At 40.3% G+C, this 26,312-nt stretch overlaps 3 protein-coding genes and 1 non-coding gene across 5 annotated transcripts in view; 2 read left to right on the top strand and 2 right to left on the bottom strand.

Annotated features, from left to right (window-relative positions):
- The window catches only part of LOC129777635 (uncharacterized), a 61,024-nt gene extending 49,304 nt beyond the window's left edge, over positions 1–11,720 (bottom strand). The window contains exon 1 of the mRNA XM_055784024.1: positions 10,660–11,720. The gene's annotated coding sequence lies outside the window, so the exon portion shown is untranslated. The remainder of the gene's footprint in view (positions 1–10,659) is intronic.
- Positions 600–24,052, top strand: LOC129777621 (uncharacterized). 2 transcript variants are annotated; one of them, XM_055784007.1, is made up of 7 exons: positions 600–793; positions 1,110–1,450; positions 1,510–1,636; positions 1,696–1,839; positions 1,905–2,999; positions 3,088–3,279; positions 23,456–24,052. In XM_055784007.1, exons 2-7 carry the CDS (start codon positions 1,283–1,285, stop codon positions 23,635–23,637), a joined length of 1,908 nt encoding a protein of 635 aa, XP_055639982.1. In that variant the 5' UTR covers positions 600–793; positions 1,110–1,282; the 3' UTR covers positions 23,638–24,052. The 2 variants fall into 2 exon arrangements, with proteins under 2 accessions (XP_055639982.1, XP_055639974.1); XM_055783999.1 differs by having other exon boundaries at positions 1,098–1,450.
- Positions 23,306–23,377, top strand: Trnap-agg (transfer RNA proline (anticodon AGG)). The gene has a single exon. It is a non-coding gene; the product is annotated as a tRNA-Pro (tRNA).
- Positions 23,659–25,641, bottom strand: LOC129777656 (adenosylhomocysteinase). The gene is made up of 4 exons (XM_055784061.1): positions 25,388–25,641; positions 25,109–25,299; positions 24,106–24,861; positions 23,659–24,052 (listed from the first exon to the last, which is right to left on the bottom strand). The coding sequence occupies exons 1-4, from the start codon at positions 25,410–25,412 to the stop codon at positions 23,726–23,728; spliced, it is 1,299 nt and encodes a 432-aa protein (XP_055640036.1). The 5' UTR covers positions 25,413–25,641; the 3' UTR covers positions 23,659–23,725.
- Positions 25,642–26,312: the final 671 nt, after the last annotated feature.

Raw genomic sequence — 26,312 nt, 5'->3', positions numbered from 1 at the left:
CATTGTGCTCATTCAATAAGACTTCCAGCTCGCTGACGATGCAGCTGGCGTTGGACGAATGGAGCTTACTCGCGCATGTGTGAATGAAAGTTCGACGAAACGGACGTAACACCATTTGTTGACGAGGGTAAGAGGTTGAATATTTGGGATAATATGTATTTTTTGAAACCAAATTCCAATTTAACAAAAATAGTAATATTCAGAAAAATTGTTTTTTGTCTGCATAGGGATGCATAGGATTATTGCTTTTAAATATACAGTAATGGTAGTATGAAATATAGTTTACGACCTATTCACATGCCAATTATTTTTTTTGTGTATAATTCAATTAAAATCGGTCAAGCCATTTCAGAAAAGTTCGATCACGAACATTGAGACACGAGATTTTTATTATTATTCTCATTTACTCTTCCACAGCCAATTACTTCAATATCAGGGTTTCTTCCCAACCACGTGTCGCCTATAACATGCGTCTCTAGCTCACGTCCGTAGTTGATACATTAGATGTTGTAACCATGTGGTGACTTTGACCAGGCCGATACCAGACCAGACACTGCACGTGGTGCAAGGTGCAGTATTCATGCACACCTATAGACGAATGACGTTGAGTGGATGCTTCATCATCGACCGATGCCATCGCCACCCCCATATATTACAAAATATCACAACTTCTGATAGTCTGATGAGCTTGCTCAGTTTGCCATAGGCTTGGAATCGATGCGGAAGTCTATACATTTGCCCCTATCACGACGCTTTTCTCGCCACAGGTGTATCTGCGGAGAATAATTGGAAGGTAATTATTCGGTTCTAGTTGCGCCCAACTGTCAATTACTTGTCATTGAGGTTTTGAATTCAAATGGAAAATTTTTCCGGTCGTGGAATGCGCGCTGAAAACCCATTAATGCATAAACGCGTTCGAGCGGTTGCGGTTGTGCTGCACTCGCTATTTTGCTGAATTGTTTATAGCATAAGTCGTAGACAAACAGCACTAAGATAACAGCGGTGCTAAAAACCGAACCATTATTGATTACCAGATGACAACCAATCTAGTTTATTTTTATATTCCATATTCGAATTGTTTGATTAAAAAACGTAAGCGCGCCTATCAGGCTCTCAATGGAATCTCCGATCTGTGATAGTAGGGAATGAACAGCGGAACGCGTTGTGAACACCTGGCGCGTATTAGAACAACATAAACATCGTCCGCGGAAACACCCCATGCCTCGAACTGAGCTGAGGTTGACAGAACACGTGGCAACAGAGCGGTGGAGCTTCAAGTGCAATGGATAAACAAAATGAGCCATCCACGGTGGGAACGAAACGTGCCACTGCCAAGGACAAACCCGTGGCGACAGTGACCACCAAGTGCAAAGCGAAAGCTGGCGATGAGTTTATTCCGCCAGATGGCGGCTGGGGATGGGTAATTGTGCTCGCCGCCGGATGTTCAAATGTAAGTAGAGCCAATCGAAGCGATGCAGTTCCGAAGCTTATCTTGCACCTTTTTTCCAGTTGTGTACGTTTCCAGTCATACAGCAATTCGGTTTGCTATTTCGCGAACGAATGAACCAACTTGGAATAAATTCCTCGGAAATAACAACACTCATCAACACGAACTCGGCACTGTTGTCGATTGTTGGTAAATTGAAGAATGAGTTCAGACGCACACATCGATATGCTTACAACGTGTTATTTCAGGCCTCGCGAATGGTCCGATGTTCCGACGATTCACTTACCGTCAGATTGCCTTCTTCGGGTCTTCCCTAGTAGCCCTCGCGCTATGCCTAACTTCTATGGCGAACTCTTTTACCATGTACTTGATCTTGTATTCCATATTGTACGGTAAGCTGACCTCCCATGTAGTTGGCCTAACAACTTCCCGCTAATGCCCCATCGTCCAATTACAGGGTCTGGGGTCGGCATAACCGCATCGGCGAACTCCCTCGCCCTCAACACATACTTCCGGGAGAAGCGCCGACACGCGACTGGTTTCTCCTGGACTGTAACCGCCCTCGGACCCATCATTGCGCCGCATATCATAACCTACCTTCTTCCGCGGTTCGACGTCAGTGGCACCGTACTCATTTTCGCAGGCTTCGCAATGAATGCCGTTGCTTGCTCGTTACTATTGCAGCCCGTTGAATGGCATGCGAAGTCCGCAAACCCAACGATCACGAACGAGGCCGACGTGGAACCCACCTCCCTGTGTCAGTACTGCCAGTCGCATCCCCTCCGAAAGGATCACAGTGCACTGTCGAGTCAGTACCTGTACAATGCGGACAACAATTGCGCTACCGGGTACGAGATTATCGATCCGGGAACTCCAATGCTCTCGAGAGCCAACGATGGCTGGTACTCGAGCAATGCCGCTCGCTCCCACTACGGCTCCCGAATGAACCTCACCAGTGCGAGTCGACTGACGTCAACGCGACCATCGTACGCCAATCTGGCGGAATCCTCCAAACGGGCGCTGGATGAGGAAGCTCCGACAACTCCATTGGCTGATCGTGGCGCCACCGGTGGCTTCTGCCGCCGGGGACGATCGAATACCTTCAATCGTGAAAAGGAGCTCCTCAAGATGGCCTCTTCCAAACTGGAACAAATAGTGGACCCCGAGATCACCTGTTGTCGATGTACCTGTACTGAAACAGAACCCAAGATTCCACCGGATGAAGAAATCCAGGAGAATCCGACAGGATTCAGCTTCCTCCAGAAGATCGTAATCTTTTTTGACTTGGATCTGCTGAAGGACTACATCTATGTGAACATAATGGTCGGAATAACTTTGGCGAACTTTGCGGAGCTGAATTTCTCCATCCTGACACCCTTCGTTCTGGGTGACTTCGGGCTGAGTAAGGAGCAAATAGCGCTCGCCATGTCGCTGCTCGGAGCGATGGACATCTTGAGCCGATTCGCTATTCCTTTCCTTGCCGGAATGATCGGGTGGGAAAATAGGACGTTTTTCCTGTTTGGCGTGATGAACATGGCGCTGGGACGAGTTGGTACGAATTGATCGCTTTGCGATCGCGATCGATTATTCAATCCACATGATTTTTTTACGCATCACAACTGTTTTTTTTTCGCACACAGTTCTCGCTCACTTCCATTCGTACCCGGCGGTGCTAGCGACCGCGTGTTGGATCGGGTTGAACAAGGGTCTCCGCACGGTGTTCATGGCACTGGCGATACCGTCACACGTTCCGCTCGAGCGGCTACCGGGAGCGACCGGCATTCAGCTGTTGTTTTCGGGTGTTTTCTGCCTGGTTGTGGGACCAATTGTCGGTAAGTGGTGCAACATTTTGCAGCGCAATGATAGTTCACGCTTGATTGGGTTTTGTATGGAGTGTGGTTTTTGATACATAGGAGTTCGCAGATCATGCCGGTCAATTACACATGTTAATGATGGGTGGCATGGCAAAGAACTTTTGCACAAATGTTTGTGCCAATTCTTTATTGCGAATACAGTGATCACAGATGGGAAACAGTCAAATCATATGACTAAATCAATCGAAAACATCATTGATATTTCAGTGAAAAAGTATGTTCACATTATTCTCGATGTTTTATGCATTTATTAATAAATGTTTCAACCAAGGGGAGTCTTCAACTATCTTTTTTCGATCACACCATGAGCCGCATGAGTGACCATGATTTCAGAAGCTCTGTTCCTATCGATCTCTCGCTTCGATCTCCTTGATATACATAAATTGATGACAAGAACTAATCAAACGCGAGAATGCCACCGGTAGCGTGACCTCCAACAGACTGGCCTGACTCACATTAACGACGAATAAGAAGTGAGACGAGGAATAGTACGGAAAAGCAATCTTGCCGCCGATCACATGACATGATATGACCGTAAGTTCTCTAAGTCAGAAGTGGCACCTAATAATATTCGCTGCCCGAAGCCCACAATCGAACTCGTTGATCTGAACGTTCAGAACAACGAAGTCCGAGTTTGAGATCCCTATACTCATCGAATATTCACAGTCTCCAGCAGAAATATGGACATACAGTACTGGAATACATTCTGTTAGTTCTAAAAATGTAATCAAAAGGAAGACGAATTCAAAGCAGTTATCGAGATTTTATTTTTCCAGGATCATAAATGCATGTCATCCTACAAAATGAGAAGAAAGCAGTATCGTTAAAATTTGGTTTGTTCTTCAAAATTATGAAATATATTTATCCTTTATTTGATCAAGAATTGACCACAGATTTTCGATCGGGTTCAGATCGGGTGGTTGTGGCGGCCAATCCATCAACTTCACAGGAGATTGACGGAAGTAGGACATCGTTTTGTGTGCCGTATGCTTTGGATCGTTGTCTTGCTGAAAGATTCAATCCTTCGGAAAACCGATATTCCGTGGTCTTCGAATTGTGCATACGGATATCGATGTACTTGTCAGCAGTGTTGCCACATTTTAATCTGTACCAAATTTCGTCCAAAAATATTTTATTTACTTACTACAAATACTTCATTTACATTTGCAAGTCCTTCGTGTGTTTCATTGCATACTTTCATGAATTAAAATTAAAAAAAAACGCTCCAAGCGATACTGCGGCGTAAAAGTCGTCATGTACCTTAATGTTGGTTTGTTCAAATGCAAGAAATTTCACACGCGAAAAAAATCTGTACCAATTTGTACCTTTTGACGAAAATCTGTACTCTGTACCATACAGAATCTGTACCAAAAATAACGGAAAAATCTGTAACTTTCCAGATAAATCTGTACGTGTGGCAACACTGCTTTTCAGCATTAAGTTACCATCGATCTGAACCAGGTTTCCAACATCGGACAAAGCAAAACACCCCCGGACAATGACGTTGCGTGCCTGGTGCCTGGGGAAATTGACATTGCAAATACATGCAATTGGGGGTACTTTTGTTCCCATCGAAATGTGTTTCTGCCATCAAAACCAAGGTGCCTTACATTACATGGCGTTTGTTCAAATTATTTCCTTACGAAGCAAATATGTTGAATACAATTAAATTCTAAAATTGTTTCATTCAATCAATAATTTAATCAATACAAACAAATGATTGCTAAGCCCACGTCAACCTTGCGGTTATATAATAGATATAACCCACCCATTTTTCATTAATCAAAACACTTCCCTTCTGTTTCAATAAACTTCTACATCCATTCGATAACGATTCAAATGCGCATTCGAACTCATTTTAAGGAACGAATAAGCCATATGACCAATTTCATGCCAACTCGACTGGCCATTGGCAACATGGTGTAAAGAAATTGGTCATTTAAGCAACTTTGCATACTTGAAAACTTCAAAAAAGATTTAGACTACTTTTTAAAAAGGCCAAAATTTTGTTCTTTATTTTCTTACAAAAATTTATAACTCAAAAACTATAATATCCACAAAATTCTGATCAAAGGATGAAATGTAGGAAATTGTTTAAATATTCTTAAAAAAATGCCAAATTTTTTTTTTAATAATATAACACTGATTTTTTTTTATTTTCAAAACTAAAATTTATTTTAGTATTTTTGTAAAATTTTATAATAGAATAACTCGAGAACTAATCAAGCAAATGGAATCAAACTTGGCATATAGAGGTTTTTGGGGGCAAGAAACATTTCTAAGGTGGTTCGACACTCCTCTCCCCTCTCTGAGGGGAGGCTATCATACAAATGAAACACAAATTTATGCATAACTCGAGAACTCATCACGCAAATGGAGCCAAATTTGCGATGTGAGGATTTTTGGGTACGAGAAATGTTTCAATGAAAATTCAGAAAATTCAAGACGCATAAGTTCCACAATTACATAGTGACACGCGTTGTTAGTCCATTTGATGTTTGCGCAAACGAAATCGATCTTTGTTTCTAGAGTTTTGCTCTTATCCATGACGAGTTTTGGTAGAAGTACTAGAAATTTTATAGTAAAAGGTAAATTCAACGCGGTCGATTAGAAGATCAATCAATGAACAGTTCTGCGATTGAACCCATGAACGTGCGCATAGTAAGAAAACGTGAATGTGATAACAAAAAATAAATTCTTTGCCGGGTCAGTTAGTTTATACATAAAAATGTTAAAAATTAAACATTAATAGTAACTTTTCAAAGAAAAAACTTTTTCCCTGTAAAAGTACCCATCTTCCACTGTATGGATGACTTGTTGAAAATTGGAATGACTATGCACATCTATTTTTTCAGAATTAAGAAATAACAATTTTTGGATCATCGATTAACTTTGAAAAATCACAACTCTAGAACGAAAGAAAACGCCTTTCTGATTTAAGGATATATTATGTAAAAAACAGACGGGTGGGTAATGTCGGGGACATAAACGGAAAGACGTAGGACTGCACCAAAGGGTGCCCATTATTCGAATATCATGGAGCACAGATCCCAGAATGCGCGGCTTTTCATGTACAAAATTACAGAAAAAAATCAAAGGATAAAATCAAACCTCACGAACACACAGTTGATGGCAAGCATATAGTAATAGGAATTTACCGTCTGGTATCGTGATATAATAAGGCTTTGCACTCCTCATGAATAACTGTGTTCTACTAATCAAGTCCTTCATTTGATACCCATATTGATGTGGTTTAGAGAAAATATGTAATCCGCCATTTTGTGGTGGCGGCCATTTTGGATTTGCATTTTTCATAAATAACTGTGTTCTACTAGTCAATCCCTTTCATTTGATACCCATATTGATGGGGCTTTGAGAAAATATGTAATCCGCCATTTTGTAGCGGTCGCCATCTTGGATTCTCAAGATCATGAAATACGCAGTTTCATAATGACTGCAGAGATAAAGGTGTGTTCCCATTTTCAGATCAACCGGTCAACAGGAACGGGGTGAAATTTCAATTGAGGGGCTCAGAATGCAAGGGGTGTAAGTGACTTGATCGATTTCTCTTCATCAACATTTTATTTAGTTAATAACTCAACTGCAAAAACGTTCCAACTTAAGTTTGCTATAGAATCCGACAGATAAGATTCTGACCTATCTTCCACATTGTTAAATACAGCTGGGAATGTATTTGCAGCTAAGGTATGACCAAAAGAGAGAGTCGATGTTGAGAAATCGATCAAATCACTTACACCCCTTTCATTCTAAGCCCCTCAATTAAAGTGGTACCGCGCCATAGACAAAGATGTTACATACAAATATGTCACAGCTAAATACACCCGTTTAAATATTCCAGCATTCTATCAAATCGAGCGCTATTAGCCACTCATTCACCCGGCGCGACGCTTCCACCGCTTCTAACACACTTCGATAGGCTCTCCTGCTCCACATCCCATTGAAACTCCTGTCTTTGTCATTCTTGCGGTATCGTACCGCATACATCCCCGGCAAATGCAGCGATATCTCTTTTGTTGACAATCAATTTCAAGATATCGTCCATCCTGCTTGGCGTCCGATGATAGAATGTGGCCAAGCCCCACCATCGCTCACTTTATATAGCCATATAGTTAACGTTGTAGCGACCGCCTATATTTATTTATAATCTCTTTTTTGTCTCCCTCCTTCACCTTGTCCATACGTTTCGCTCGTACCCGTGGTTGCTTGTAATGAACAGCTGTTTGCTGAGGGAGCGTAGACAAAATGTATGGGAAAGTAGGGAATTTTTTCTTCCAATTTTTCATCAATTTGAACTTTATATGAGCTGAAAACCCGTAATGTCTAGCATATAAACAATTGCTGAGGATATTTCCTATCAATGTGTGTATTTATGAATTTTGTTTTTTGAGTTATGAATTTTGACGTAGTCCTACGTCAAAATTCATAACTCAAAAGCAAAAACCCCCCTCTCCAATTTTTTTGTATGTTATAATTACAAATATAAAACCTTTTTTTTTGCAAGTGTAATGTTTTTCTGAGGAAGACTAGCTAATTGGCTTTAATTTTATATGTCGATCATCTAAATCGGTAGAGCAGTTCAAATGTTATGATTTTATCAAAAAAGTCATTTTTCGATAAAAGAGGAATAGGTTGATTTTTCGGACAACCCTAAAATGGAAATGGTCACCCTACAGAAAAAATTAAAAATACGGATCTAATGTTTTGCGATAAAGAACAAAACTACCACTTCTACCACTACAGCAAAAATCTTAGAACCACTATATCGGCAAACGAGAAACATTTTTTTCGGATTCGATGAATCGATTGTTATTCCTATAGGCAGTGCCACAAACTATCAAAATTTATTCACGAACGGAGGGATTAACTTTTCCCCAGTGTCGGATGAATTCTCTTCTGTTGAAACTCAGCATCATATCTGTCATAATGAGTATAACACAAGAGTCGAGACGCGTAAACTTTGCCTAGTATATTAAATGAAAACAGCATAAATGAATTTCGAAATGCCTGCATTCCGGCACTTTCCCTACTGTCAATAATTTCAGATGATTATCACGAAAGTCAAATTGATCTTCATCGCGTGCAGTGAATTTTTATTTAGAACGTGTTTTATTTCTATATTTAGAAAAAAAAAAAAGGACCGGAATAGGCAACATTATGGGTTTCGTTGACTGTTGATAGTTGTGCGGCTGTAAGCGGTTGAGGGGCCACAATAGCATCGGAATACGATATTTATATTACGATTGCCATCGATTGCCTTTGAAGCCATTTCACCCAATACACATATCGTAGGGGTTTCCTGCCATTGCTGGTCATCCAGAGCCAGTATCATTAATTAGAAACAAACTTAGGTTCATTTTCCGTTCGTCTATTATTTTCACCTATTAACCCATATGATTGGGGGTGTATGTCGTTTCCGGACAATCGGGAGTAGATTCATAAAACATAGTCAAAGAGTTATACTATACATTTCAATGCCGAAGTCGCCAAAAACAAGAATTTTATGCTGTGATTAATCGATTTCACTCTCAATTAGTTGACGTTGAATTTAATGCTTTGATTCTCACACGCAGTGATCTTCAATTTCGACATTTCGAATATCATGACGGAAATGAAGATGCAATTGAAAATGAACTTCATGGCATGTTGATGTTGATGTTCATCCCATTCATGTTCATTGATAGTGTTGTTTCATATTTATCGACTCTCGCTTGAGCAGTCAATACAAGGTAGGCTGAAATTCGCTGTATTTGAATGTCGTGAACGTGGATATTTTCGGCACTGCCTATAGGGACGGTTTGTTGTGTACATTTTTCAACAAACCCGGATAATATTGAGTTCTCATGTTTCTGCTGTTGGAATATTTACGGTTCACGTTGCCCTCCGATGCGTCCCAAGCGACAAAACCACACAAGCCATGGACCGTTTTCGCGGCCATGATTTTTACTAGGGGAATGTAGGGAAAACGGACACTCATGTATCATTGATAAATTACGTTTTTATTCTAAATTTGAAGGGTGTACAAACTTGCAATACAGTGTATCAATACTTTTGACACTAACTGTGTGCACCTAGCTGGTCTTCTATAAAAATTGTGAATAAAAACATAAAAAATTATCTTCAATGAACAGTTTGATGTAAAAATGAGGTTCTTATCGTTAACAAGTAATTGTTTGGGTATTTCTCGTTGCGTTGTTGTGTTTTAGCATCACTTTCCACCCTTTTTTTATCAAATCGGCGGGAATTTTTCTCGATTTTACTCCAGAAATATTGATATTAAAAAAACTAATCAAGTCGGGAAGGACGAACATGTTGTTTTGAAAACAATTTGTTATCCCCTCCGGAAGTCATGAACGAACCAGCGGATGGAAGAAACTGTTAAGAGAAGGTTCCAAGCTGCGCTAATTTCCTCAAAAATTCTAATTTTTCATCACAGCTAGGACCACTTCCGACAGTTTTCAGTTAGCAGCAGGAACAAGAAAACTCAAATTGAAGTGACAGAATCGTTGTAAATATCGACATCTCCTCGACCTAAAGAGAAAATTCTATGGAAAGTCCTGGTGGGAGTCTAAAAATTGGCTTTCGAACTGACGGAAAAAGACAGACTGCAGCATTTGTTCAATAAACCAACTAAGATGTCTGGAAAAGTCTGACTTATCGATTTTTAAAATGTAATCCGAATCTGTCGTTACGGATGCCGGGAGCTATTTTGAACATTAAAAAATGAGAGTTACAAGGCCCTTCTAGGTGATTTCAATTAAGCCTTTTTGTTCAATCATTTGTAAGGCCTATTTGAAGATCTCAAAAACATGTTGAGTACATCAACTTGAATTTCAAAATATAACTTTTCAGTTAGTTTTCATCTTTCTCCTCAAGTGTCCGTCTTTCCCGACTTTTCCTCCTATTTTCAAAGATGCCGCACACATTAATTTAGCAAAATTTTTCAATTCAAGAAAACAATCAGCTTTTACTTAAGGTGTCCGTTTTTACCACCCCTCCCTTACCTAAACGAAACACAAAACCAAGTGATCAATAAAATAATTTTGTAATCCTACATCAACAAAGCGGTCGTGTCTTGAAACCACCCTCCATAGTTTCTGCTAAACAGATGATCCTAAAATGAATTGGGGCAGCCACGAATAACAAATTCAACGGCTTTTTAATGTAAGCTGTAGTCAATTGAACGCATCAATTGATAATAATCAAAGCATAGAACCAAAAACAAGATCGTTGGCTTGAAACGCCGATTTATCATTCTACACCCATATTTCACAATTCCGCCCCAGAATTGCAATAAATAACGAATGTAAAAATACTTACATAGAATTGCACACTCCCACCTTCTTGCGCCAACACAAACGAACCAAAACACGAACAGATGATTGAACGGTTGTTCGAATATTAATGTTGCTCCATTATTAAAAATAGAGCCTTCCCAGCAACGATCGCGTTCCGATGACGAATGAATCCTTCGTCTGAAAGATATGCACTTTGAACACTGACACTCCTTAGGTTAGGTCATTACACCGATGTGATTAATGGCCAATGTACACACCGGCAAGCGGAAGGCACAGAAAATTTCCACTAAAAACCACACTCTTCACTAACACTACTTCCCGCAAAACGTTTCTTTTTTTTTGTTAACAATCACTTTTGCGTATGACTCCTCCAAACGAAAGTCAAACACTGAGCTCTTCGAAGCCACAATCCGAAGTTTGGATATGCTCAGCAACAAAAGAATCAACAGCAGCAAAGTGTAGCATAAACGAGGTTGCATCAATTACAATTGCCCGCTTGTCTCTCTCTCTTTACTATTTGCTGGGCGGAGGATAACATTCTCTCGGTTCCGAAGGGAGAGAATAGAATAGAGAGAACTGTGCACGTGCTGCGGCCTGCACTCACGCAACTGATTTCGATTTTCCTGCCTCCGGACACTCTCTGCTCGTTGCGGTGACTTCTTTCTCCCTAATACTCCCATTTCTCTGTGTTTTGTATGAACAGTTTTTCTGTGTTTCCATGTTTATCTATTTGTTCGTTCGTCTCGACGCTCGAGGAAATGTATTTTTTGTTATTGTTATTAAACGGTTTGCTTCATTTTGGCGTCTTCTCTGCTTCGCATCACATTTTGAACTCTTCTTTGTTGGAGATTTCGTTTCGCTGTTGAACTTCGGACCAACTTGTTTTGATTTGATGCTTTTACTTTGTTGTGCACGCGGTTACTTCGTGATCAGTTGATGATGATGGGCCATCGTTGGGAGGTTTTGGAGAAAGAGTTTGAGCAAAGGTCAGTTCGACATAAAAAAAAACAAACAACTCCGGGAGGAACTCAGTCGTGACTGGAAGATTCGTGAACTTAATAACCAAACCAAGCCATACTTCGAATCGAAAACTGATTAAGAACCAGGATTCGCTAGACGACTAGCCAGTTCTCCATTCCATGGCGACAGCACGAGACGCGGTACTTCACACTGAATGACCTGACCCGTTTTCGTCTCTTTATGGCCCCCTGCTTTATGAGCGTTTAATTTAGCCACTTGTCTTTGTTATTGTCTGGGATCGATATACTACCAAGTGGAAATTTTTCTCAATGTAAATAGTCACCACAATTTTACCAGTCCGTTAGGATAAAGAGGTACAGAAACCCCCTGCATGTCATAGATAATTAATCAAATTAAATGCGCCAAAAACGTTTCATCACAGAATGTTAACATACAGCCATTCCATGCCAAACCGATACAGTGGTTCTCAGATTTTCGTCAAAGGTGCTAATTTTGTGCTTTATCGCAAACCATTAGATCCGTATTTCAAAAGGGTTCCCATTTCCATTTTAGGATGGTCCAAAAAATCAATTTTTCCCCTTTTTTCCAAAAATGATTTTTTTCAACAATTCACAATTTTTGAACTACAGAACCGATTCGGATGGTCGACATATCAAAATAAAGCCAATTAGCTGGATTTTTCGGTCCATCGGTTAACTTTCAAAAATAATAACTAAAAAACGAAAAAAGAACGTCTCGAGATATTTTATGTAAAAAAAATCCGCAGCTTTCAAGGAAAAATATAAAAATATATAGCGTCCCTAGTCCGGAGACCATGAAAACTATAAAAACAAATACAATCAATTATAACGAAAACAAAACTCAAATGTTCTGCATCTGCAGTATTTTTCCAGAAAAGATCGGTTTTATTTTAAAAACATCGTACATCTAAATCGGTACAGTGGTTCAAAAGTTATGAATTTAAAAAAAGTCATTTTTGGGAAAAAGTGAAAAAGTTGATTATTTCGGACCACCCTAAAATGGAAAAGGGCACCCTAATGAAAAAAATAAAAAAATACGGGTCTATTGTTTTGCTATAAAGAACAAAACTATAACTTTTGACGAAAATCTGAGAACCACTATATAGGTTTAGCATGGAATAGCTGTATATAAAAAGACGGGTGGGTAATGTCGGGGACATAACCGGAGTGACGTAGGACTATACAAAGGGGACAGCTTTTGTTAAATATATATTTTAAATATATTGTTTTATTTTCTCTCCTACGTGAATACCTACCTATCTACCTGAAAAATGGATTAGTTTACTGTTTACTCTTTATGAACATGTTGGTGGTTCTGAAAAGAACCTTTGGCGTTGTGTTTTTGTTATCACTCGATATTCCCATCTTGTTCGGTTAAACCTTCCTGTTTAGCTATTGCGTTTGCCACTCGCCACAGCTTTCACAGTTGGAAAATTTCTTCCCATCCAGCTTGAACATGTTGTTCAGTAAATTACATTTAATGCGACGTGCCGGAGAAACACTTTGCCACTCACTGAAACTAATTGTTGCCTTGATGAGCGCCGAACCGAAGCTGCTCTGTTCTTGATGCGGGTTTTCTGATTGTCGTGAGCAGCTTTGCAAGCCAACTCGAGCACTCCGACGGCCGAAACTCTATAATCGCTGTTAGGTATATTGGTGCTCCGGCACCAATCCGTTCGGCCTAGTTACCCTTGCGGAGCAATCAGTGGATGCGACCAACAGGGAACTGGAGACCTGCACGGCTCGAGTGAGACTTTGCCTTTCCCTTAACTTGTCCTCCTTTGTTACGTCCACGATGCCGATGCCGTACAACCGCAAGGGTTTACGGTTTGAAAGAAAATAAGATATTTTTTTGGGGTCCGCGTGTTTTATACTCTAGCGGTACACACTCACAGGATAGAGACAAATCGGCAGACTCAGCCAGAGGGGCGAGTCCAACGAGACGAACGAATGAGCGTTAAATGGGAGCGATGGCAAAAAATTACATTCATTACGATTTGTTCGCTCGTTGGATTCACATGCAGGATAAAAAGTATCCTTTTCAGGATCACAAAATTATCTTCAATCTAAAGAGTTTATTGTTATCGAGTTATCGTTGGATTCACATGCAGGATAAAAAGTGTCCTTTTCAGGATCACAAAATTATCTTCAATCTAAAGAGTTTATTGTTTTGTTATCACTCGATATCCCCATCTTGTTCGGCTAAACCTTTCTGTTTAGCGATTGCGTTTGCCACTCGCCACAGCTTTCAGATGGAAAATTTCATCCCATCCAGCTTTGTGACATGTTGTACAGTAAATTACATTCAATGCGACGTGTCGAAGCGTCACTCAGTGTCGGATTGGAGGCGATATTAACCTGTAATTTAACATTTGCGATGACAGTGGTACAGTGTCGACTTTCAATGTGGGGTAATAATTTGGATCTCTATGTTTACAAAAATGTCCAACTAAATAAGTCGCATTACATGTCCGTCCAATTAGCTAAATGTCGAACTAATTGTAAATTACTGTACTTTCAATCTGGAAACAATTTAAGAATTGGTGAAAATTGAATAATCAGGAAAGTCCCCAACTATCAATAAGCTCAGAACAACTGCCAAATTCACATACTCATCAGATCCTGGCAAACAAATTATGAAAAAATCAATTTGTGTTTTATTATTATTTTGGATAATGTTTTAGAAAGCATTGAACTGTATTTCGTAAACTCTTTTTTGGAAGGTTTAATGGCCCTGAAAAGCGCCTTGTTTTATGGAATGGTTCCAATTTAGAAAACTTAGTACTCGTGGTTTTGAAAAAAACCATTTCGAATGCCCTCGATGCCGCCTTGTTCTGGATTTGCCACCAAAGCAGTTTGTATAAAGAACAAACTTTTTTCTTCTGCTACCTGATGCCGTTTTGCGATTGCGTTTGCCACTCGCCACTCGCTGCAACTGCCTGTTGTCTTGATGTCCACCGAACCGAATGTGTTCTGTTCTGAATGCGGGTTTTCTTATCGTCGCGAGCATCTTTGCCAGCTAACTCGATCACTTCGGCGGCCGAAACTATATTACGCCGGCTAGGTGGACTGGTGCACTGGTACTAACGCGCTCGGCCTAGCTACCCTTGCGGGGAACTCCAGATCAACACGATTCGAGCGGGATTTTGCCTTTCCCTTCACTTTTCCTCCTTTACCATGTCCAGACATGGCTGCTTGGGTTGGTTTGTTGATGTGTTGTGATTCGAACCGATGTGGTGTACGGTTTGAATGAGAATTATCGTTACGGAAGGAAGGAAGGAAGGTATTGTATTATAGAGACTTCAAACTTTTGCAGTTCATTCGTCTCTAGCCTTGAGAAAGGCCCTTTGAAAACTCTACTCTATTTACTCTAGCGCTACCACCTCCACCCTCTTGCCTTGAGAAAGGCACTCGATCCCTCGCCGTCCAGCTCGTCCAGCAACGATGTTGTCCAGTCGATGTCCACACAAAGAATGATCGTTACGGCAGCTGAGCGGGGATTTTTAAGCTGACTGGCTGGCTCGAGAATTACGCATGTGTGAGACTGCGACCAATTTTTCGTTGATTTTTTTTCTTTTTCTTTTCCAATCGGACTTCATTCTATTTCGCTGCTGCTCTGGTTGCCCGTTTTGGTCGGTACGATTTGAGGAGCACAAAATGGACCAATCAAAAATGGGCACATAGTGCATTTTGACAATGCTTGATATTTCACAATTATTCAATTATTTATCTCAAGAAAAATGAAATGTTATTCGTTATGATAGATGCGTAGATATATTTCCTATCAATTGATGCAAAAACCTTTGCAATCTATTGAGAAATGCTCGAGTTATAAGCGTTCCAAATCTTGCATTTTTTCCTACTTGTTCAGTGCCTAGATTTCCATTTCACCTCCTATATCTTCCGGTTAGACGTAGTCCTACGTCAAAATGGATTTTTGTCTGTCTTTCTGATTCTTATGGACTCGGAAATTACTGAACCGATCGACGTGAAGAAATTTGTATGTAGGGGTTTTTAGGGCCGGGGAAGCTGCTATAAATCTTGAAAATCTGCATTACTCTAGAACTAAATCAGCAAACGGAACCAAATTTGGCATGTGAAGGATTTAGGGGGCAATAATTGTTTCTATGGTGTTTTGACAATCCTTCCCTCTCTATACAGGGAGGGGGCTGAATAACTCGTGAATGTTTGAAGGTATTGATAACAAAGAATAAATTTTGGGCTGTATGAAGTTTGCCCAAATTTATTTTCAGTTAACCCTTCTGTACTCGCGTGCAAAATCATAACACGTATACTCGCGCACGGTGTCACAGACCGAAAATTGAACTTCTCTGTAATGTTGCTATTGTGTATTTTTCAGGCTTTATTGGCATTTATTTGAAGAAGAGGGTATGATTGAATGAAAAGACTCCGAAAAATATGTTTTCTTAGTCTTTATTATGTTTTAATAGCCATCTAATTCAGCCTCCTCAAAATTACTCTATTTTGATACTCCAACACAAATTACGAAATTCGAATTTTTCAGTGATTTTTTTTTTTATCTCATTTATTTATTTATTAGGCTCATTAGCATTTTAGCTGTAATAGAGCCGAGTTTTAATCGTGTACATGTACATATGTTTATGTTTCTATAAATTGTAAATTACACAGTAGTTAGTAGTAGCCATTTAGGCGTTAAGAATTCTGTTCCATTACATTATGGTAAATCACACAGTAGTAGCCATTTAGGCATAAGGGTATTCTTTCTGTTCTTCCATTGTTCAGCAGACCGGACAGCGAAGACAGTTGATATTGATCATTGTTGAGTTATTTATAGAACAGCAGCCCGATGTGTCTTGCAGAGCAGAGCATTGTTTGGATGAATCGATCTCATTTCGACCGTGGATCGATTTCCATCGCTGATGATGGTTGCGTGGACGTAGTTATTCTATAACAACACAAAGATGGTCAATTGAGGACCCTGAGTTTGAATTTTCAGTGATAATAATTAAAAGTAAGCAACTGAATATAATTCATGGAAGTATAAAAAGCTATAAAATAACATAAAAACGTATTAATTGATTGTGGTTTCATTGGAGTAAGAATCAGAATATAGCATAACTGCATGCTCGAAACAAACTTATTTTTTACATTTCATGCAGTTGTTGCGTGTTTTTCGGGTCTTTTAACGAAGAGAAGAATGTATAACGACCTTCTAGATAATTACCAAACGATAGATGGTTCTGGAATATAAAGTTTGCATATTTCGAATATTTTTTGTCTTTGTTTTCTTGGTAAACTAAGAATTAATGCCTTATTTAGATGGGGCATAAAAATATGATATAAAAAGATTTCTAGTAACTTCCTTTTCTTTTTCTTGTTTTTATGACGATACTGTCCATTATTAAAAAATATCCCCGAAACTGTAACTGTTAAAAATTATCATAAGCTACCGATTAGTTTATAGTTTACTGTTTACAATTCTTCCACAATTGAAATTCTTTCACAAATGTGTATATGTATGACCATTATATTCAGCGAATACCTATACGAAAGTCAAACATATATTTTGCATTTGAACGTATGAATCTAACAACGAATATATCGACGAATATTTAATATATGGATCCGTTCAATCCAGTTACAAAAGGGACTGAAATCAAATAAGAATAGTCCTGTAATGATCTTATGCATTATATTCAACAAATATTCCACGCCACTAACATTATTCTATTCATTTCATTCAACAAATTCTAAAATATGAAAAAAGGCACTTGTCTAAAAAAGTTACTCCTATACTCGCGTCGGTGTGTCAGACCGAAAGTGTTGAAGAAGTGGCACACATCCCCTTTGTACCAACACATGCGATACGCTAAACGATGACGAACGACGAATAACGAAGCTAGAAAGAATCGCAAAGTCGTAGTGTTGATATTTTCTGAGAAATGAACGAATTATTGATTCCTCGGTCTGACAGACCAATGCGCGAGTATAGGAGTGTTAAGGCAGTATTCTAGTCTAGAAATTTGAAAAGGATCTACTTTTTTTCCTTCATATTTCTGTAGTTTAGGCATTCAAGAATATACCCTAGAAAGGACTTATCGAAAATCCCATTATTTACCGAGTTAGAGCCATTTTTGTTATCCGGTATCTAACCTGGTACAGCCAAAACAATGAACTTCGAACGCGTTTTTCTCGAAACTAGCTTTTTCAAACTGAAGTACACGATATCTCGAGTTCTACTGAACCGATTCATGGCAAATTCATATGAATACAATCTGTATGTTTCTCAAGCGTTTCTCAAAAACAATGACAGTTTTTAATTTTTTTTTTAAATCGGGAAACATAGAAATAAAACCTTTTAAACCGCAGTTTGTTTTTCAAACGGCCGCCATTTTTTAAAAAAAATATGTTTTTGACTTGTCCGAGGTTCATGTGATGGAGGCATCTTTTTTTCTGTATTTTAGTGACTTTCAACACATTTGGCTGGTTCGTCACATTGCTTCCATTTTTGGAAGAATGTCGCGAGTGGGAATTGAACTCGTGACCTTTATAGGAGTGCGTTTTATCACATTCAAATCAATTCCCACTTTCGAACAAAGATCAATTTTGTTAGCGCAAACATCGAATGAACTAACAACGCTTGTCCATATGTTATCGTAGAACATATGGAAATTTTTTCGAATTTTCCCATTTTCCTTAAGAGATTTCCGAAAATTATCAATTGTCATGTTTGGTTGAAATATGTCTAATATTTTTATGTGGTCTCCTCTCCATTCCAGAGGAGAGAGGAATGTCATATCATCATAGAAACATTTCTCGTACCCAAAAAAACGTACCCAATTTGGCTCCATTTGCTTGATTAGTTCTCGAGTTGAGTTTGTGTTTCATTAGTATGGCAGCCCCTTCCTCTTAGAGCGAGGCTACATGTGTCAAACCACCATAGAATCATTTATTGCCCCTTAAAACCTCATTATGTCAAATTTGGTGCATTTGTTTGATTAGTTCTCGAGTTATGTAGAAATGTGTGTTCTATATGTATGGCAGCCCTCCCTTTGAGAAGGGAGTGTTTATCCACCATAGAAACATGTATTGCATCCTAAAACCTTCACATGCCAAATTTGGTTTCTTTTGCTTGATTAATTCTCGAGTTATGCAGAAATTTGTGTTTCATTTGTATGGCAGCACAAGAATAGAATAACATATATGCAAATGCTGGAAAAACTAAGAACCCATAGGGCTTTCGAATACGTTCAAATTCTTGTTGAATATGCTGCCGTTCTACACATAGTTGTCCCATATTCCAAAATCAGCAACTGAGAAAAACGTACTCAAAGTGTTCTAGCATATTTGTCTATCAGAAGCTTTAAGCGTTTCGGTTTAGCAATACACTGGGTTTTTTAAAAGCAGAGAACTATTGTTTAATGGAATGTGAAAAGATTCCCTCTTTTGAATCAGCCAATCTTGGTTACGGGTTAAAAATTCATGGTGGGACAGTTATGAATAGAATATCAACATGGGACAATTGACAATTCTCGCGTAACTTTTAAAAAGGTCCAATGTAACATTTTCGTCAACTCAAGAAAAACGGAGTTGAAGACCCGAACATTATTTCGCGAATTGTCTTAAAAGCTATCAATCTTTATCGCTGCTTTCGCCACTAGCTGTCAAGAATAACTCCATAAAACCAATTGTAACTATTGTTCCGTGATTTGAGATTAAAGTTGAAGCCTCGGAGCGAAAAATGTTACATTGGACGTTTTGACTGCCCGCGTTTGCACATTGGACGTATTACGTTGCACGATTAGAATTTGAAACTAACTAATGAACAACAATCCAAATATCAGCGTTTCGTTCTAAAGACAGATTATTATTGTTATCACTCGTTGAATTGCTCTGAAATCGATAACAACACCTGCAAGAAACAAATACTCAAAACGACCGAAATACGACTTCGTGCTGTTTTGACTGCTTTGTTACTTCGGACGTTTCGGGCGTCGGAGGAAAGTGGCGTCCGAAGTAACAGCCGGGTGCTTCAAATCCGAATCTGTACATTGGATATTTTTTTTATCAGCGATAAAAAGATGAAGAAGATAGATACGTGAACGATTGTTTTTGTAATGCATTCAATGATTGAAAACTAATAGTGTGCATCTATTAACTCGATTTGTTTACATTTGTTACATAGGACCTTTTCAAAAGTTACGCGAGAATTGATGTTGTTTTTTTTAAACTGGGAACAAACTATTTCTTTTTTGTGTTTTTCCGGAATACTAGGCATAAAAACATCGTTTTATAAAGAAAAGTGAAAATTGTCAAAAAGTAACATGGGACAACTATGCGTAGAACGGCATTATGCCGCTTCGAAAAAATCATAGACGACTCGCAACATATTTTAGAAGTGGTTTCACGAGTCTTTAGTACCGAATATTCGAAAATTTTCCAGTAGAGTGGGAATCGAACCAAAGGCCGTTCTCCTTCTTGACAATTGTAAGACCTATCATTTCCAACATGAGCTGATTTCGGATGACGGCTTCTACCGACAAACGTGACCCCTTTATTACTGCCCATGGACCAACATTCAACAAACAAGATACCGAGACAAATGATATCATGAAATCGCCAATGAGTCTGACTTTAAGCAATGGATTAAGAAAATCAACCTTAAAGACGTTTTTTTTTTTGGCTGCATGAAGCATGGATAGATGTCTCCGAAGCAGTGATTCAACGATCTTGGAAAAAAAATATAGGCTGGATAGTTGGAACTGCTGCACGAAAACGACGTTCCTTTGCGTATTTTGTTCAATTCCCAGATGGACACAGTTGAAACAACGGAATACCCAGAGGATGAATTTTGCGTTGATGAATACTCAGACGCGAGAATTATCGCTCTGGTACTGAATAAGGACAACAAAGACTGCGACGGCATAGAGGAAGATAGATATGACGAACATTTCTTGGATAAACAAGGAGACGAAGATTCGTTTTTGGTGGACATCGTACTTTCAGATCCAGCATTGACCCGAACTCACCAAGTCGCTCAAGGACTGGCCCGGATAATCGAATGGGCTGAGGACAAACACTTCGAGATAGCGGATATGTTGCACCTCGGAAAGATTCGTAAAGCTGCGCTGCAGATGTGCTGGGATGAATAAACTCGTGACGAAACATTTCCGAATACAATGTTGCTTATCATGAATTGAGCCACCCGGGAGTATTCGGAACGCAACCGGAACAGGTCCACATCTGGCCTATGACGCCCTAGACACTAGATATGGCCACCAATGGGCTAGTTTTTGAGTCCCGAGTATTTAAAGGTATCACATGATGGGCATAGTACGGTTCTAAGCACTGCTTTGATCATACCCATGATATTACTGGAACATGTTCCGGCCATATTCCGGAACCAGTTGACCGATTCCAGCCATTTATATTGACAACATAATGGATCATATTATCTTTCTTTTGTTGAGCTTAAATTGGTTGAATGACGAGAACACTAAAAAACAGGATTGAGGTAAAACCGTTCGTTTTTGACAAATGTTCCCAAATCGAACGGGGTCTGTATACTATTAAAATTCATATCAGTTTTAGTTTGTGTACAAAATTAAATTCGTTTATTTTTTGCTTTCCGTGTATTAAGAAAATGCACACTATACAATGTCCCATGGTAATTAGGTTTCATATGCAATTGTGTGGATAGTCACAAAATTCAACTGAGCTGAAGAGCTGTTCCAAATGAGCAGCTCAATTGTATGAGCTGAACAGTTCTGAGCCGCTAACCATGATGAGCTGATTTGCCCATCTCTAGCACAAAGACAGACAGAAATCCATTTACAGTGGAACCCCTTATTCGCAAGCGAGTTCCATAGTAAATATTAGGCTGTCAAAAAAGTCCTGCGGTATTTCCGCGAGGTGTCGTTGTAAGCGCGTAGTTCTAGTTGTATTCATTGTATCGAGTCATACTATAGCTTGTTGGAAAGGTATTTTTGCGCGCTATAATATAGTCCTTGACAGTGTTTTGTTTGATTAAGTTGTTCGTGAGTTATAATGTCGCAAATATGGAGCAAAATAAAGAGAAAATCCGACATATTTTACAGTACTACTATGACAAAGGCAAAAATGCATCTAAAGCTGCCAATAAAATTTGTGCAGTTTATGGACCCGATACAGTTTCCATTTCCACCGCACAAAGATGGTTTCAACGTTTTCGTTCTGGTGTAGAGATCGTCGAAGATGCGCCACGCTCCGGAAGGCCTGTCGTCGAAAATTGCGACAAAATTGCTGAATTAGCCGAGAAAGACCGGCATAGTAGCAGCCGTAGCATCGGCCAAGAGCTGGGGATAAGTCATCAAACCGTTATTAACCATTTTAAGAAGCTTGGATTCACAAAGAAGCTCGATGTATGGGTTCCACACACGTTGACGCAAAAAAACATCTTTGACCGTATCGACGCATGTGAATCGCTACTGAATCGCAACAAAATCGACCCGTTTCTGAAGCGGATGGTGACTGGCGATGAAAAGTGAGTCACTTACGACAACGTGAAGCGCAAACGGTCGTGGTCGAAGCCCGCTAAAGCGGCTCAGACGGTGGCCAAGCCCTCATTAACGGCCAGGAAGGTTCTGCTGTGTGTTTGGTGGGATTGTCAAGGAATAATCTATTATGTGCTGCTTCCCTATGGGCAATCGCTCAATTCGGACCTCTATTGCCAACAATTCGGACCTCTATTGCCAACAACCGCTTGAAGGTAGCACTCATGAAGAAAAAGCCATCTTTGATAAACAGAGGCCGCATTGCCTTCCATCCGCGCCACACACTTTCTTGGTGACGCGCCAGAAGCTCCGGGAGCTCGGATGGGAGGTTCTTTTGCATCCGCCGTATAGTCCGGACCTTGCACCAAGTGACTACCACCTGTTTTTGTCCATGGCGAACGAGCTAGGTAGTCAGAAGTTAGCCACAAAAGAGGCCTGTGAAAATTGGCTATCCGAGTTTTTTGCCAATAAGGAAGCGAGCTTCTATAACAGGGGTATTATGAAGTTGGCATCTCGTTGGGAACAAGTCATCGAACAAAACGGCGCATATTTGACTTAAAACAGATGATTGTAACTAATTTTATGAACAAATGAAAATTCAAAAAAAATACCGCAGGACTTTTTAGACAGCCTAATATATAGGCTTTCCTGGAATTTGTCAGTCAGGGATAGGCTCATGCACTTTTGTTTTGGTCATGGCTTTCACATTATTTGACCACTGGTGTAAAGGACCCTATAGATGGATAGTTTGATGATTTCTGTATTGACAAAACATAGTTTTCATGCTGAAATATCTTTATTTCGTGTTTGAAACTCATTTTTAGTCCTTTATAGCGTTATCCGCGATTTTCGTTATTCGCGGTGAGCTAGCCTGACTATTCCGTGGATAATCGAGGTTCTACTGTGTGTATATATATATATATATATATATATATATATATATATATATATATATATATATATATAGATACATAGGTGTCCATCTTTCCCGACCTTCCCCTACGGGTGCTTCTCAAAAATTTTAAAATTAGATAAATAAATAACAAAATAGCGAAACATGCAATAAGCTTGAGTACTCTGGTGTGATTGTTCTGGAAACAATGAACAATCATTGGATAAACCGAATCGAAAGTTAATAAAGTAGTATTCAACGGGCTCGTTGGTCTAGGGGTATGATTTTCGCTTAGGGTGCGAGAGGTCCCGGGTTCAAATCCCGGACGAGCCCACACTCCGAAAATTTTTTGAATGGTGGGCTTCAAAACTGAAGTTTTTAATAATCTCTCGTTTATTATATCTTCAATAGGATTAATTCGGGATCACACCAATTACACCGTTACACTTCATTGCCTGAACATTGCGACCTATCTAACGGCGTTAAGCTGGGGTCTGGAGAGATTCTGCGCCGGTTCGAAGCGTACCCAAGAGGAAGAACGGAACAGTCAAGAGCAGAAGCAGTTACTAACCCAGAAGCCCCTCATCAAATAGTATTTTACTTAGTAAAAGTAGTTATATCGTTGGCGTAAAATATGTTTATTAGGTTCCCAATAAAATGTATCACTCAATAGCACACGTTTTAGTACCGGTAGTGATCCGGTTTGTACGGTCCCTCGACTGGCAGATTGAGGTAATCCGACTGTTTCTGTGTCAGCTTGGTCAGCTTAACGCCAAGCTTGTCGAGATGCAGCGCTGCCACCTCCTCATCCAGCCTCTTCGGTAGCACGTGAACGCCAACCTTGTAGTCCTCCGGTTTGGTCCACAACTCGATCTGAGCCAAAGTCTGGTTGGTGAAGGAGTTCGACATCACGAAGCTAGAATGACCGGTGGCACAGCCCAAATTTACGAGGCGCCCCTCGGCCAGCAGAATAACGTGATTACCGCTCGGCAGCAGATAGCGATCCACCTGTGGATGGTCCGTATGAAAAAGGGTTTTACTGTATAAAAGTAAAGGCTTACCTGTGGCTTGATATTGACCTTCTCCTTGGCATTTTGCTCAAGCCAGGCAACATTGACTTCACAATCAAAATGCCCAATATTGCACACAATCGAATCGTCCTTCATATTCATAAAGTGTTCCCCCATAATGATGTCGGTGCAGCCGGTAGTGGTCACAAAGATTTGCGCCTCCTTGCTAGCTTCCTCCATCGTTGTAACCTCGTACCCTTCCATCGCAGCCTGGAGCGCGTTTATCGGGTCAATTTCCGTAACCAGCACTCGGCCACCGAATCCCTTCAAGGCCTGGGCGCAACCCTTGCCAACATCGCCGTATCCCGCAACGACGCAAACTTTCCCCGCAATCATAACATCCGTCGCCCGCTTGATCCCATCCAGCAACGATTCCCGACATCCGTAGAGGTTATCGAACTTACTCTTGGTGACGGAATCGTTCACATTAATCGCCGGAACGCCCAGCTTGCCCTCCTTCATCATTTTGTACAGATTGTGCACTCCGGTTGTGGTCTCTTCGCTGACGCCCCGAATCCCGGGCAAATACTGCGGATACTCGGTGTGCACGAGATTGGTCAGATCGCCACCATCGTCCAGAATCATGTTCAGGGGCTGACCGTCCGGGAAGACCAGCGTCTGCCGAATGCACCACAGATACTCCTCATCAGTTTCGCCCTTCCATGCGTACACGGGAACACCGGCCTTCGCGATGGCAGCCGCCGCGTGGTCCTGCGTACTGAAAATGTTACAGCTGCTCCATTGGACCTGCAAGGGAAACCCGAGTTCAATTAACTCCGTTCAACTCTTCTTCTTTCAACCGACTCAAAAAAAAAACAAATCATTATCTGCGGAAGAATGATGAGCAAATTTTCAGACGTAGTTACCCCCTCGCGGACAAGGTCGAGGTTATCACCGTGCTCTTATCACCACTTTCGTTAGCCGTTATTGTTATTCAAATTCCAGCTCAGCCCGACGATGACGCTTTTACTGAAATTGCGCAAACAAAACCTACCTCCGCTCCCAGCTCGACTAGCGTTTCAATGAGTACCGCCGTCTGGATGGTCATATGCAGACATCCGGCGATTTTGGCGCCCTTCAGAATCTTCTGCGCGCCATATTTCTGCCGGCAGGCCATCAACCCGGGCATCTCGTTTTCGGCGAGCATGATTTCTTTGCGACCGAAGTCGGCCAGACTGATGTCAGCTATGAGAACAAGAAAACGAGTTGTTAGCAGCGAAACCGATTTCCGGTTCCACACAGAAAACGGAGCAAAAACCTAAAAATAACCTACCAACTTTGTACTGTGGCTTCGACATGCTGTTTCGCTGTTTCCTGTGTCGGTCACACAATCTAGTCTGCCGGTGATGGAAATGGATTGGCCTGAGGCTGAGCGATTGAAACTTTGATAAGTCGCAGCTACGGGAGAAGCCCAACAGCAGCGCACTTGGATCGGGAGTAACGAAACCAACGAGTGTGTACCTCTTGCAGAGAACGGCTATTTAAAACAAAAATGTGCCGTTGCCGGCTGACAACTGGTGGAATGTACTAAAAATGTGGAATCGCTTGTCAAATGAAATTAGTACAAATCACGTTGACGGCGGAATGATGGCGACATCTGGATACGACCAAGACGGGTCTATGGTACTAGGTGAGGCCGTTTCGTGTTTTGCACTATCAATTACGCTTCCAGCTGGTTACAATGTATCACAAAATTGAACAGGATTTCACAAACAAAACAAAAAAAAAATCAGGCCGAGATTAGTCGGCCCCAATGAGGTACATATAGAGGTGGAGCAGTAGGCGAAGTGTATCTGTATTGGCAAGCCAAATATCGTGTCGTCATTATTTGCATTCTATATTGAATGTATATGGAAGAAACAAAACAATGTTGAAAGTACTTACGGTTGCATGATAATTTGAGCCAAAATTCTCATGAAATCATTCAACTGGTTGTTTTTTAACAGATGACAATTATATCGTGGCTTATTTCGATTATTCATGTGGTAAAAAGGTCCAGAGAGCAGTCGTATGGTTAGTTCTCGAAAGCAGTAATATTTTCGGTGAAATTTTGATTAATTGGCGATTATTATCTCACAACATACACACCGACACTGAGAGCCTTCGAAACATCAACTTCATAACGGTAAAATAATGAAACTTCGTTCGTTTCTATGAACGTGGGGGAGTGAAAATGGCACATGGAAATATCACTTTTA

The sequence above is a fragment of the Toxorhynchites rutilus genome, chromosome 1 (assembly GCF_029784135.1).
Source record: "Toxorhynchites rutilus septentrionalis strain SRP chromosome 1, ASM2978413v1, whole genome shotgun sequence".
NCBI lineage: Eukaryota > Metazoa > Arthropoda > Insecta > Diptera > Culicidae > Toxorhynchites > Toxorhynchites rutilus.
This window is presented reverse-complemented; position numbering and strand designations above follow the sequence as displayed.

Bases quoted from the DNA above. Each gene is read 5' to 3' on its own strand.
- LOC129777621 (XM_055784007.1), top strand. From the start codon at position 1,283: ATGGATAAACAAAATGAGCCATCCACGGTGGGAACGAAACGTGCCACT. The intron at 1,451-1,509 runs GTAAGTAGAGCC...CCTTTTTTCCAG, and splicing joins TCGCCGCCGGATGTTCAAAT to TTGTGTACGTTTCCAGTCAT. The intron at 1,840-1,904 runs GTAAGCTGACCT...GTCCAATTACAG, and splicing joins CTTGTATTCCATATTGTACG to GGTCTGGGGTCGGCATAACC.
- LOC129777656 (XM_055784061.1), bottom strand. From the start codon at position 25,412: ATGTCGAAGCCACAGTACAAAGTTG. The intron at 24,862-25,108 runs GTAGGTTTTGTT...TTTCCCTTGCAG, and splicing joins TAGTCGAGCTGGGAGCGGAG to GTCCAATGGAGCAGCTGTAA. The intron at 24,053-24,105 runs GTAAGCCTTTAC...GACCATCCACAG, and splicing joins AGGTCAATATCAAGCCACAG to GTGGATCGCTATCTGCTGCC.